The 15,185-nt window shown below is 39.0% G+C and overlaps 1 protein-coding gene across 7 annotated transcripts in view; it reads right to left on the bottom strand.

Annotated features, from left to right (window-relative positions):
• Positions 1 to 15,185, bottom strand: part of pdlim5a (PDZ and LIM domain 5a) — an 84,668-nt gene that overhangs the window by 45,551 nt on the left and 23,932 nt on the right. For all 7 annotated transcript variants that reach the window (XM_088076685.1, XM_042487560.2, XM_088076688.1 and 4 more), the window contains one exon: positions 7,555 to 7,706. In XM_088076685.1, the coding sequence (XP_087932811.1) occupies positions 7,555 to 7,706 (152 nt within the window). The remainder of the gene's footprint in view (positions 1 to 7,554; positions 7,707 to 15,185) is intronic.

Genomic DNA, 15,185 nt, shown 5'->3' with positions numbered 1-15,185 from the left:
CAGAGTTGCAATTCTGCATCACCGCACATGCACAAGAGATCTAAAACCTGATTGTGAGATCCATGACTTATTATGGCCTGTCCTTGTTGCTTTCTGCATGAACCACTATTGCAAATGCGACGCCCTCACCATTGAGACTCAGTCACAAAGAACAGGCTTGTCAAGCACTATAATTATCCTGTTTGAGGTCCTTTCAGCGGGTTGAGATCTCTGCTCTGTTAAAAGAGAAGTGGAACCAATTAACTGAACACAACACAAAAGCTGCTTCAGAACCTTTTCTTGGGGGCGTCATTGCTTGCTTATTTAAATCATGCATTCATTTGCAGCGTTCTGTGATGTGTCCTATGTATGTTTGGGTGAGTGCATCAGGTCAGCTGCATTTCAGTTTGTACCTTTATACTCCCTCAAGCACATTAAGATGTTCAGACTGTGCCATTAGAAACGCGCACATGCACATAGGCCCATTAAACAGTCAAATAGGCTTCGAAAAGACTTTACTGTTGGGAATAAAGCATTTAACCAGACACTGGCAGCTAAAGTGCATAGCAGTGAAATACAAAGGTGGTTTTGTTGAGGCGCAGGCTGATTGGCTAAAATGAACTGCTTAATTTGTTGGTGTACCTCTGAAGAGAATAATTACACTGCCGATGAGGCTAATTTAAGTGTTGAAACTTTGTGATTGCCCTATACTAGCGGGACTGCTTCAGAACAAAGCCATTAGAGTTGAGGAAACTCCCTTCTACATTTGCAATTTTGCAGCAACTTCTTTATATTAGGCCCCATTCTGTTTCCTTAGTCTTCAGTTTAGTCCATTAAACTTTCCTTCAGTTCTTCCATGACATTTCCACTGTCACTCTTCCTTTCCCCTTTCCGGTCTTATAATACTCCACTTCCTTCTTCATTGTCTTCATTCTCTCTGCCAATCTTTCACCATCTTTTCAACTACACCCCTTTTAACTTATCAGCTTCTCTAGCCATAACCTCACCCTGCTCTGCTCACCCCTCTTCCATTACAGTCTACTTGTTTGTTTTTCCAATTCTGTTTGGACAGGAAATGTGAATGGTGCCTGAAATATATTCTGTTTTTGTGGAGGTGCAAAAATACTGCGTGCCTGTCAAAGGGAGTTGGAAAGAGTGAACGTTAGATGTAGAACACATTGTCATTTCCGGGTCGTCAAATCCAGTTGCTTAGTTGTATACCTCAGCATCTGACAGAGATATGGTTAATGTTGTCAAATGGTTGCAGTTAGGTATTGGCAACCAGAAGTACTTGGTTAAGTTTAAAAAAAGATTATGTTTTGAGTAAAATAGGTATGTTTATACTAATGAATCATATCGTAACATAACGTAACGTATCATATCATATCGTATCGTATCGTAATGTATCATATTGTAACATAAAATCTACATCGAAAGAGTGACATCATGACTTCAGTGTGCTATAACTGTACGTAAATTACGTAACAATACTTTAAAACAACTATGACTTTTGATTTCACATGGGACATACATGCGCCACTTAAGTAAGATAAAGTTAAAACAACGATGTCTTTCGGTTTCAAACAGGACACAGACTGTGGTCACGTGGGTGATAGTGAGGTTTTGTTTGACACTTCCACTTCCCTTTTCCTCTTGCCTCACACATTTTCTCTTGCTCTTTATACAACGTGTTACTCTCAGCACCAAGTATGACTACAGATGGGTTTATATTAAAGTTACTTGAAAGCTCGGTGCATCTCATAAAGATGCTAAGGGGCCATAATATTACCTTAATATCATATGTTGAAGGGTGTGATATAGCATTGGTATTTGACGACCTGGGAATGACAATAAGCTAGACACTCTATCCAGTTGGGTTTATGCAACAAAAGCACTTCATTTTAGGTTAGGAAAAGATGATAAGTTAGGTTAAATGTGAACAAAGTGAGTGTCTAAACATAAACATAAGAAGAAAAACAAATTATACTTGTGAAAGAAGCATGCACATTTTTCTACTATGTATAGTTAAAATCAACTTTTTAATACAAGGGATTATAAAAAATAATGTTTCTTTAGTTTGTTAACACATTGTAATGGGGTAGCATTACATTTATTAAAATATGTATTTTCTGCTGTCTGTTACATACATAAAATGAATTTCTAGAAAAGAGGTCTGACTATCGTCATCCATCTGCCCTTAATTGCTGGAGAGAACTTACCAACCAGCCTTTTGTCTACTTGTACGTGTCCATTGTGTGTGTATGTGTGCATGATGAACACATGTGCCCCCCATGTGTCGATATCGCCCTCATAGTAAAACAGTCCGTCTAGCCAACAAGATATTAGTTGTTTTTATAGGGATCATCAAATGGAATTTAATTTGACACCGAAGATAAAAACAGAAAAATGATTCATGGACAAAAGAAATTCCCAGAAACTCAACTGCATTTCTTCCACAGCTGTGCATAAGTAATCACAGTAAAACTTTATGAATATCTATGAATCTAAACATGGAGCAGTGATGTTTTAACGTTTGCGCCTGCATGGTGCCATTGAGCAGGGGGATCCACAGTTTAAAGAGATAGCAGATGTCAACTGAGTCAATCAGAAACCATTGGCCTTGGAGAATCCATCTCCATTTGCCTTCATGATTTCTTTTAGCTTCTTTCATCTTTCTTTCTTTCCTGTTCCTGCTTCTTTCAGTACAATCGCCACTTGCTTGGTAGAAGAGGTCCACAAACACATACTGTCACTGTCTGACCGTAAAGGCTCCAGAGTTCATGAACCAAAGGTGCGTGTTTTGAGAGCTATTTTTAATGGAACAATACAGACAGCATTCCTAGACAAAAGGAAAACTTTAGCAAAGATTGAAGTTAACTAAAACAACAAACACCTCAGATGAGTTGCAGTCATTTCACCATCACTATTAACTCTCTTACTGCTATTTCAGTTATGCAGGAAAATCTAAATTAATCTAAAAGAAACCTCCTTCATCACAACTTATTGTCCATATAAGGTAAATTAAAAGAAGCCAAATTCAATCATTGTATGTGATAGTGATTTTGAAAGCTTAAAGAATCTCTCAGTCACGCTGTGATAAAGCGACAGACTTACGGCCGTGTAATTCAATTTACATAGCACATTGCCAGACACTCACTGCTGTAGCCAAAAATAGCTCTGCTCTATATGCTGAGATGTAAAAGTGAAACTCACGCAAATCATGAACAATTTGTCTGTGCGCTCAGCGTATACAATAGCTGTGTTTCCAACAAAATGAGATTGTATGCATGGCGGTCGGGGACAGCGGGGGGTAGTTGTCCCTTGATGGCCGGCTGCAGTATAGATCATGTAATCCCGCTCCCTTTATGTTGGCAGATGGGACATGGATTAAAAACAAAAAATTATAAGTACCTGTCAAATAAGTTTTTCCCAAATCCAGTTTCCATTATTTTACATTGTTCTGATGTGTTCATTTTCCTGATAAGTTTGGCTTTAAGTAGTTATTTATTACTATAAAAAAAGGAGTATAAACAAAACATTTGAAAACTGTGCGTGCCAATCAGTGGAGCTGTTTGCGATCGGTCGAGGCCCTATCTGGTGTTTTGCCCTCATTTTTGTACAGTGGAAGTAAGTGGCAAGAATACGCTACCAGAAATGTTCTGTGTAACCATAAATGAATGGTTTATATATTTCAACAGCGCTCCTAATGAACGGTCCAGCTCCAAAAGTAGAAGATCCATTTGTGGCAGCAGATGTTTTACTTGGGGTGGACCGCCACAAATAAATGAATGTGTGGGAAACCCTGAATAGTCTGAAATTCTGAAATATACAATGCAGCAGCAGCAAGACTTGTAAATAAAAAAACCTGTGATGTTAAAAAAATAATGCTGTTTTTAAAAAGGAAACCCAATTGACAGTATGACTGCCAAAAGCTACACCAGGAGATTTTTTTTAAGTCACACAAAAACATCTTTAATCTGCTGCTCATCAATTTGTTTTGTTTTGTTTGTAATGCACAGATCTCCCTTTGTTTACTTGATCTTTGAAACTGCCTTAACACTAATCAGTTCAAACAGTGCTGGATGAATGGAACAACAACATCAAACTTAAACTGATGTTATTTTGGCACCTGATACCTGCTCTTTTCCACTGTAGAAATATAAAGGAAGTCTAACAGACAGCTAAATGAATGTTGGTGTGCAATGATTACTCTGGTAACCATGGTATTTGCATTCATGCATTTATCTGGTTTTACTTTTCAGGTAATAAATCCCGGTTATGTTCCAGTTAGTGCCAAGATAATTTGGCCTTCCCTCCATCTGCCATATCATCCTTAAAAATAATTATAACCTTGACAAATTCAGCTTCATGTCAGTTAAAATTCTTTTCGTAGAAACAGCTATATTTTAGAGCTTTTCCTTGTCTTGTCCTTCACACATCTGCTGTCCATCTCTTCTCCTCATCACTCGTTTATTTGGAAAAGGAATAACAACCTGTCTCCTTTTAAAATACACACATACAGACGCCACATGCATTGTTAACATTTCACTGTATTTTCTCTCTGTTATCATTCCAGTTGCTTTCTGACCCAGTGACAAACCCAATCACAATGTGCAGGCAGAAAGGAAAAATGAAAAGAGAAGCGAGCGACGCCTATAAAAACTAACAGAAACAAGAGAATAGATTGGTTCTTTCCATTACGCATGTAAACCCATTAAAGTCCAGATGCTGACCCAGGCATGACTCTTTTTGAATATACAGTATGTCTAACTCACAGTGCCAATGAGTGCCAAGCAACAAACAGAAAGAGGCCTTGAAACTCTTCTCCTATTTCTTATTGTAAATGGAGTCTGGAGAAGGTGCAGGGATTACTGTCAATCTTCTGGACCGTAAAGTATCCCAGTAAAGCAGAAGCTGGAGCCAGCTGTCCCCAAAGTGGCTGCGTGGTCACACAGCCTTAATAATATAATACTGCTACTTAATGAAACAAGCCGTTCCATGTGTTTCCAATAGGGCATGAATCAGTGCTCAAAGGGCTTATGTCTGCCACAGACACAGAGCAATGCAAAACAGAAAATCATTTAATTGGTCCACCAAACAAGTGCACCCTTACATGAGATTTGTTTGGTTACACTGGCACTTAGCAGCTCTTTTGGCTTAATGAAGTAATCTGAAACAAACCTCTATGAGAGATAGAAATCTGGCACTGCTTATCACTGCAATTGAAAACCATAAATAGTGAGAAGACTAATGAATGTTTACAGAACAGTTTGGGAAAATATGCTTATTTGCTTTCTTGTCGAGAGTTAGATGACAAGATCTAAAGTATACCATTTTTTCCACCATAATTAGCATGTGTATGCAGGTTTTTTTAAACACAGAAAAACCTGCAAAAAATAGGCTGTCGACTACTTTTCTATAACCATTAGACTAGTACATTGCTCCACAGCAGATGACCATACCTTTCTGTTGTTTTTTAACTAGTGTGTTACGTTTGAAGTCACAGACAGGACAGAAAACAGGTTAGTAATTAGTAGAAAGCAGCAGTGAAAATGCTTGCTGATTGCTTCATTTTACCTATTCAGTCTCTTCTTTAAAATTGGTGCTAAGTAAATTGGACTGATGTTTATATATTGCTCTGGCAGAGGCTGAGGTTTTTCCTAGCAGCCAGCCATTGCATCTCGCTGGCTGATAAATGCTGCATAGTCAGTTGAATCGGGAGTGAATGTCGATTGTAACCCTTTTCATTAAATAACAAGGTTAGCGGGAGTAAGTTACATTTTTATGCAGTGGGTTTTTTTGGACGTTATGTGATGGATTATTTCTAGGAAAAGCTCAGTGACTTCCTGTGGTGCAGCCAATTTTTTTTTTTTTTTAATCTTTGGATAGAACCAGGTTACCTGATAACCCCTGTTTTCAGGCTTTATGTTAAGCTAACTATGCTAACCATCTCCTGTCTGTAGCTTCACATTTAACTAACAGTAGAATAGTTTCAATCCAACAATGTGATTCTCGCCAAGAAAGCACATACGCGTATTTCCCAACCTGTCAAACGATTCCTTTAAGAGAAGATATATAGTGTGCCAGTCATAATAATAAATCAAATGTTTGGCAGGTTTCAGTTCTGTGAGGAGTCTTGCAAAGCAGCACGATCTTTCGCTATACGCCAAACTTTAGATGAAGCACTGAAATGTTGAATCTATTAGTCGTCTCATCCATATGTTTTATTGCAGCTTTAGGGAGACCAACTATATAAGCAGATGCATGTGTGGCAGTGTTGTTCCACTATGAAAACCATAGCCAAACTACAATGTTTAAAACTAATTATTGTAAAATTCAATCATCACCTTTTGTGATGTTTTAGCATGCTCAGAAAGGCCGCACTGTGTAAGTGATACAGCTTAAAGGTATGAATCAAATGACTGCTGGACAACTGGTTGTATCTTACACATCATTGTCAGCAAAACTTGTTGACCTTCTTCACATTTAAAACTTTTTCCATCCATCAGAATGTGAACTTAACTTTGACAAGCAAATCATCCATTGCCCACTTTAGCTAAGCGTTATGCCAAGACCTGCTTTACTCATCCTAAAAAAGGATCTGATCAGTCTCTCTTCAGAGGAACCCACACACTGACCTTGAGCTACTATAAGCCCTGCGGTATTACAGTATGCGTTCTCTGCCACTGGATACAAATTAAAGGACATGCCCAGTTAGCCTTAAGCGAGGGGAAGGGGAGAGAAAGATGAAAAGTCGTTGAGGGAGAGCAGAATGTAAAATCCAGATATGCAGATGCAGATGAAGAGACAAAGCAAAACACACAGAGAGAGAAACATAAAGTAAGCATTGTATGACTTCAGTTAAGTCAATTCTAATTGAATGTGAAGCCAAATTAATTAATTTGACCTCTGTATTGTACTGTATGCTGGTAATCTGCTCTTTCTCTCATGATCTTGAATCCAAAAGAGACAAGTGTAGAGACCTTGAACATCTCACAGTCTTTAAATGAAAACACACGCATGCCTACAGGTGCTGCCAAGGAACCGGACAATTCAAACCACATGAGGACCAATATAAAGCCTCTCGCACACACACACGGCAACACAACTGCTTGTGATAAATCAGCTCCACTGTACAACAGGATTCCTCCAAACAGTGAGGAGTAGGCCTTGGGGAAGGGGGGTGGTCCACATGTGTGATGCTCTTGCTGTGATTTCAGTTATTCCTCTTTCCTTCAGGGAACGGGAGATCAGGCAGAACTAATGGTGTTGCTGTGTGTTAGAGCTAAGATTAACTCCTACAACAACAGTGAACATCTGCCTTTATATGCGGGATATCTGGGGTTCAAAGGGGAAGCATGGACTGTAAATCTGATGCAGAGATGGGTTGTTTGGGATTGTTTGAAAGGGAATGTACAGATCCTGTGTTGTCAAGGAGACAAATGGCTTCCCAGTCACGTTCACACATTAAATCATTGTAAAGTGAAGCAGCTTGGTTTCAGTTTTTAACACACACACACACACACACACACACACACACACACACACACACACACACACCAAGTGTGAGCTTACTTCTGCAGGGTGAGGCTAAGGTTGCCAGTGCAGCTCTTGATCTTGTTCTGGGCCTCCAGGTGGTTCATGCCCTCCGTGGCGATGCCGTCAATAGACAGAACCATGTCTCCAATACCAATGCCACCTTTAGCCGCCTTCCCGCCATCTGTCAGCTGCAGAGACACAAAAACCACAAACAGCTGAAATTATCTGCATCACAGTCGGGATTGTTAAATAGGACACATTCACTCTGTATTTATCACAGGATTTATGGATCCATTCCATTACAGAAGTATTTGGGCAAAGCTAATGAAAGACCTGGTCCTCTACCACATCATGGAGGGTCTACTGTACATCCAATGATGTGTGTCTAATAGGCGGAGTCTTCATCTTTGAGGTGCCTTTGTTTCTTCTTTATGACCTGCTGTCATACTGGGCTTACAGCTTGTTAGAGAAAAGAGAAAAGTTCCTAAACCACAGCATGTGTGAGAAAAAAAGATTGCAACCTTAATGCAATCCTTGTGTCCGAATTCTCCACTACTGTGTGCAGCCATCTCTTGTTGGTAGATTGTGAAAAGAAAAAGATTTTTCTTTTCTGAACATGCATGCACTGAAGATGTATGAGAACATGAAATGTCTGTTTTACAATGTCTGATTGACTGAACATTAAAAAATGAAATTAGATCAATATGAATGCCGCAGTAAGAAGTGGAGGCTAGATTTTAATTGTAAGTATTGCCAGAGGACTGCTAATTTTTTGATGGCCTGAAATGTTAAATTCCTGTTTTTCCAAAAACATGCCCAAATGGACTGAAAGCCCACTTATCTAACAGCTGGTTTTCACAAAAACAAACTTCCATTGTTTAGAAATCTTGTTTCTCCAAACTCCAACTTCCTGCAGATAGACAACCCAGGCGCCAAAAAAAATGTGTGCATTGTGCATTTCCGTAAACAAATGATACCTTGCATTTGTCAACAATTCTGTAGTAAATTTGTGGTTATGTTTAGGCACAAAAACTAAATGGTTATGGTTCGGATAAGATCATGTTTTGGCTTAAAACACCCACGCTTGGTGGCAGAAAAAGTCGCTGGAAAAGCAGGGACGAGTGGGGAAAAATCACCCGCGTTCACTGGCTCAAACGCTACTGGAAAACACCAAGAAGAGTCTGTAAAAACACCAGAGATCTGTGGCTCAAACGACCTTCAGAAACACTGTAAAGGTCAAAACACCCGGCTTTGGTGGCTCAAATGTCGCAGGGAAAGTGAAACTGACTGCAGGGGAGGTGAATTTTAAGAGAAACAATACTACAGTGCAATCAGCATTTATTTTGGGCATAACTAGCTGTCGGAGAAATTGGCTTTCGGTCCAACCGGACATTTTTTTGAATAACTGGGCTTTGGAATTTTGGATCATCTCAACAATGGCATGGCACCCATTGCCTTCTGTATGTTCAGACCGTAGCATATGAACTTGACAAGTAGCAAACTGGTAACAAGACCATATTTAGAGTTTACAGCCAAATTTTAACCACAGCAGTGTAACTAAGAGGATGATGTTTGTTTGGCGTTTGTATGTCTGCTAATTAAGCTTAACTTGACACACAGTAAGGATCAACTAAAGTGAATCTCTTCCCAGTAAAAAGCAATTATGTCATTATTCTCCGTACAAAACGCAGTTAAAAAGGTGACAAATAGCTAATGAGACAACACTACACATACCACTTTTATTGGCTTTGAGGAAACAACAATTACAAGCCAGACATCCCATAGTTTGCACACACCATAAACTATGCATATCCGCCACTTGTATCTGGTTTCCGGTGTCTGCCGTGATTTTTGAGGTATGCTTCAGATATCTGCATCTAAACAAAGTTTAATTGCTGCACTTCTACTCTGAGGAAAGCCGGTTAATATGAACCAGATTCAAGCCGCACAAAGGAACTCATGTTTAACAGCACGGTTGGTATTACATACCAGCCCTGCTGTTCAGCATGGCTTCAACATGCACAGATACTGTACTTTATCAATTCTGTCTTGACAGAAATGTTAAATATATAATTACAACCATCCTAGGGGAAAAACTGTAACGATTTCCACACCCACAACTGCCGTTTTAGTCCATCTATTTGTGAGCAATGCTCAACAGATTTTGTAAACAAGTGCTGAAGAACAGTTGCAAGGCAACTAACCACTTAACAGGCACACAATTGGGCCTGAGTCCACACACTGAAATAAAATCAAAGTAAATTAGATTAAATGAGCTATTATGTGTTCTATATTTATGTGTTCAAACTTGCTCTGTTTTCTTCTTTGGAAGTTAAAGTTGTGTGTGCTATTGAAGTACATACAGGTTACCTTAAAGATTATCTTGAATTTTAAATTTGAAGATAAAAGATTAAAAAAAAAAGAAGAAGAAATTAGTATGACAGAGAGAAGAAGAAGTAGTAATCCCCCTCAATCATCACTTATGACTAACTTGAAGGGTGTGGTGGTGTATTTTTCTTCTCCCTCTGCCTGTGTTCTCTTGTTTTCTTCTTATTTTCTGTGTTCAGGACGTTTATGGGTGTGTACCCCTACAGCAGAGAAAAGGTCGGGGCTTTATAAAAAGGTAGCAACCAGCCGCCAGACTGTAAGCAGCAGGCATCAGAGAGACACACTGCCGGGAAAAAACACAAATATAACAACCTGAACACCAAAAGAGAGTGAATCTGGAACTGCCTTTTACTTTCACTGACGAGTGTGTTTATAGACGGTAACAATCATGCATAGTATACTTTTAACATAGATGCAAATACAAAATTCTTATCAATTAAAAAAAAACAACAGGAAAAACAAATTATGTTTAATTCCTGCTCAAATACCAGGTAAAGAGACTTTTCTTTACTTCTGAAAGTGTAATTTCTAATCTGAAATACTGTACATCTGTTAATGCTTTTTCACTGTCACCAACAGACAGGGCAATACATTGTGGCAGCATGTGTCATATAAACCAGAGCCATTCTTATCAGTAGGCTGAGGGAGGACAATGACAAATTTGGATATGTGCGTAGGCTGTTACACACTGTATCTCTTGTCTTTTTCCCATGACGGCAAAGCACTTTGTGAAGATATCATTACAAAAAATAATCTTTCATAAAGGTTATTGATATATTAATTTTGTAACGATTTGGGGGAGGGGGATTTGTTTTATGTTAAATAAAATGGGACTTGGATATTTTATATTTAAATCCTTAGAGAACAAAAACACCTTTCACTGTGCTCTGACCATTCTTGGTCACGCAGAGGGTCCGAGTGTGTCCAAAAGGGGAGTGAGGTCATTTGTTTCTTCTGACACAGTGAAAAAGGGACCACACAGACCACTTCACTGAGCACACACATGCACACAGACCACTTTTGTGGTTGTTCAAGCTATGAAGTGGACCATACTCTTACCCTCCATATATCCCTTCAAATGCAGCTATTTGAATTTGGAGCTCCTAAAAGAAAATCTGTTTCTACTGAATGAAAAATGACAGTCCAGGATGAGAGAGTGTGATGTGGGTTTAGTCGTCTTTGGTGTGTCATGTCCGCCTCTGTGTCTGTTTCCTCTGCCTCTATCTTTGTCACTCTCTCTCTCTCTCTCTCTCACACACACACACACACACACACACACACACACACACACACACCAAGACAGACAGACACAGGCAGGGCTAATAAAAGAGGCCCTGCACCCGGATTAGTGTTAGGGCTCTGTGGCCCCAACCTTTTATAGTCATATTAGCCCAACACACGCAACATCACTCACCACCACTCATAACCACAGAGGGCAGGAAGAGGAGAGTAATGAGGGATTGACTTGACACTGATTATAAGTATGTGGATGGAAAGGAAGGGAGAAACATAAGGAAAGGACAAAAAAAAACAACAAGTCCTCGAACCAATACGACCACATAAGTCGCTTCTCCCTACTCTACTAGGGGCTACAACTTGTGCATGACCGTTAATGGTCACAGCATGAAAATAACATTGAGAAACCGTTGCAGTTACACCAAAATTTAGGGTTAGGTTTAGAAAAAAGATAATGGCTTGGCTTAAAATAAGGGTTTTTATTACGGACGTAATGTGACACATCTCACGTGTTTTACATCACATATCAAGTGGCATACATTGTTACATTGTTAACATACCTCAACACTGACTTTAGGTTTCACACTGGTCTCCTGGATGAAAGTCCTGTGATTGTTTGACACAACCACTGTAGAGCAGACTTAATCATTCTGCAACATCTGACTACCCTTTACAGATACGAGAGGTCCTGCCAAACAATTTTGGAGAGAAATCTCAAAACTTCCTGCTGCTGAATCTTTGGGCTTTTTCTCCTGTGTGCATTTTGACCCATTTCAAGAGGTACGTTCATGCTAACCACTCTGGCACTGTTATGGACCAAACGCTCACCACAAAATATGCTCCCCCCTCAATCAGTGCTCTGTTTCAACCACCTACACACACAACTGTGAGCTCTTTCTCCCAACATACATACAGAAACACTCAGCTTTTCTCTGCATCAAAATAACCCGCATCTGTACCAGAAAGCTTAGTTTTGAACATGAGGCCATACAGACAGAGAATAAAAAAAGTTTTTTTTATTTGTGCTGAAAGTGTTTAATCTTTAGGTCTTCATTCCAGATAAGTCTAAAGAAACTGTTTGCACTGGCAGGAAATCGGTTTCCAAAAGCTAACATTTGTTTTCAATCACTATGATTAAAAAGATTTCAGCGCTCAAAGTAGTTTCACTTTCATATCAAAGAGAGTGCAACAAATCATTGAGAAAATCAGAAACAGATATCTAAATAATCTGTCTATGCAACAAGCCAAGCCCTTCAAGTTTCCTAGGGTATTTGATTTATGGCTGTGTTGCTTTGGCTATGACAGAAAACAGCAGCTTTAACACTATGCACATATTCACCAGAGACAGTAATACAGTACATTTACGCACATTCATGTTTATCAAGCACACTCTCTGACAGCAGCTGAGCTCTGCTCCAAATGTGCAGGGACATCCGTGAACACTTGACCACGACTTATATTAATAACCTTCCGATGGGACAACAATACCAAAAACATGAGCCACCAATACCAAAACGTCCCATCAAGTGGGACAATTACAACACGGGAGAAAAGTGGATCACCAGTTTGGAGATTTTTATGTTCATGACAGGTCAGTCCTGTCAGACTGGGGCTTGATCTTACAATATGAATTGACACCAACAAGAAGAGTGGCTTAACTGGCCTGAATTAAAATCCTTGTCTGAAAATTTGTAGACACCAAAAGCTTGCCGTTAAAGGGTAACTTTGGTATTTTTCAACCTAGAGCCTATTTCCCATGTTTTTGTGTCTAAGTGACTAACAGAACAAGTATTTTTGAAATTGGTCCAGTATGGCATGAGAGGACTGCAGCCGGCAGCTGCAAATTGGGCTGCAATGTAACCACTCTGGGCAATTATGCACTGGCAACCTACATCTGCTTAAAGTGCATGTTTTTTTTTTTGTTTGTTTGTTTGGTTGGTTTTTTTGCCATTGACAGGCTCAGATTATTATTCTAAGTGTCTCAGAACATTGTGGAAAGGATCCTACAGAGACAGGGTAAGACTCTTTCTGTTTAAGCAGAAACAGTTCCAGTATCACCAAACCTAACAGACTCAGTTTAAATAAACAATATTTTAACATTTCAAAGTAAACTTTATTTAAAGTCAACAGACACAAAATTTAATTTAAAAACGCCAACTTGGTTCATCTTTCCACTGTTCAAACAATCATCAGCTTTGGTTTGGATCCGCCCAGTTTGATATTTGAAAAATGCTACACGCTAAAATTACTGTGCATTTAGACTGGTGGCTTTGCCCAAACCAATTTCAGGGCTGTTTCTGGTTAAAAATAATCTTACTCTTTAACACACAGGTCTATCTCTGTAGGATCCTTTCCACAATCTTGCCAGACACTTCAAGGTCCTTAATTAAATGATAAAATTATTGTTTGTAACCCTTAAGAATGACACATGCAGCTTTTCTGATCTAATGCCCCTATTGATTAAAATATATATATATATGGCAAAGCTATAGTTAAGGTTTGGTTAAATTTAGGCTGATAAAACAATTTGGTTAAGTTTGGGGAAAAATCATGGATTTGATTAAAATAAGTATTTGTTTGCGGGTAAAAAAACATCCTGATTTGGGTTTAAGAAACTACTTTTTTAAGGTTAGGGGATCTTCATCACTTTGGTCATAATAAGAACTCCTTGGTTAAGGTTAGAGAACGATCATGTTCATGAAGAAAAAAAACACTGACTCTCAGTTGAAAACAGGAAATAAAAAGTCGTCTCCTGTGACAAAGTCAAACATTTTGTCGACCCAGCAATCCACCCTAGTGGACCTTAACAATATCACACTACTTCTCTCTGCTCCCAGTGAACAGGAGTCATTATTCTTGCAGCCGCTTGAGGGTCTGCTAGATGGAAGTTATTGCCAACTTTATAACAGTATCATATGTTAAAGTCTGTGTTTTTCAGCTGTTAATTCGTCTTCTCTTTAGGCAGCCAAAATGAAAATCAATTCTTCATGCAGCTTTAACTAAATGTCACAATTTATGAAAGCTGTAATCTGCCTTTACACGCTGACTTTACAAAATACCTGATATTCAGTATTTTCAACCACCTCTGTGAAAAAAGTCCATGCCTCATTATGTATTCATGCAAAAGTTAAGGGGTCAATATTGGTGTCAACACTTATTCCAAAGAATGAGAAAAACACCTGCAGTGTGTCAAAGCCTTCACACAGATGAACTTAACATTATGCTTCCAGCAACGTCAGTTTTCAACACATACGCTGTCTGATTTAAGTGCTCTGAAAAAGTAAACTGGATCCAACACACAGCAATAAAGGCGAGCTGGAGTGCTGAAACATTGTCTGGTTTGAACATACACTGACCAGTTTGAGTGCTTTGAACAATGCCTGCTTTCAGCACAAGCAGTGACAGAGATGACAGGCAGATGGTTCACATCACGCCAAGACTGAAATGCTGAGAGCAGGAGACACGAATACCCAGATTGTTCCTTGTAACTAAAACATCCACAAAGCAACTTCCATATGCCAGCCGTCAGAAATATTTATTTCGCTCAGGCCAGACATCCAGGGGGTTATCTTTTAGTGGAATCCTCCATTACAAGAAATGTTTCTTCAATGTTAATTTGAATCCAAAGCAGGAAAAGAAAAAGTCAACAAGAAACAATGGAGTAATACTTTTACTTTTTACTATGCCCTTGATTTATTTGTATTAAAAACATTACTGTTTATTGGACAGTACCTCAATTCTAAGAGTAGTATTAAAATTAAAATGTGTGCAGAAAAAAGGGAAAGACAGCTCCAGTGCTCTGATCTCTTAGCAACAAAGTAAACTTCAAAATAAGGACAAAAATACTTATGCGAGGAAGCACAGACAGAGTTTGAAGGGATGAGATAGAGTGGAAGAAAGAGGTGAGTGAGATTTATAAACAGAGAGAGATGGAAAAAAAGTTAGCTGGGAAAACGAAGAAAGTGCAGGAGGCAGAAGCTGGGGCAGACATCATCTCAACCAAGTTGTATGAGCACCAGTTAACTCATATTAAACTGTTAGGT

The sequence above is a fragment of the Plectropomus leopardus genome, chromosome 4 (genome assembly GCF_026936395.1).
Source record: "Plectropomus leopardus strain MGB_pleo_1.0 chromosome 4, ASM2693639v1, whole genome shotgun sequence".
Lineage (NCBI taxonomy): Eukaryota > Metazoa > Chordata > Actinopteri > Perciformes > Serranidae > Plectropomus > Plectropomus leopardus.
The sequence above is the reverse complement of the archived record's forward strand: the minus strand, read 5'-3'. Positions and strand labels throughout refer to the sequence as shown.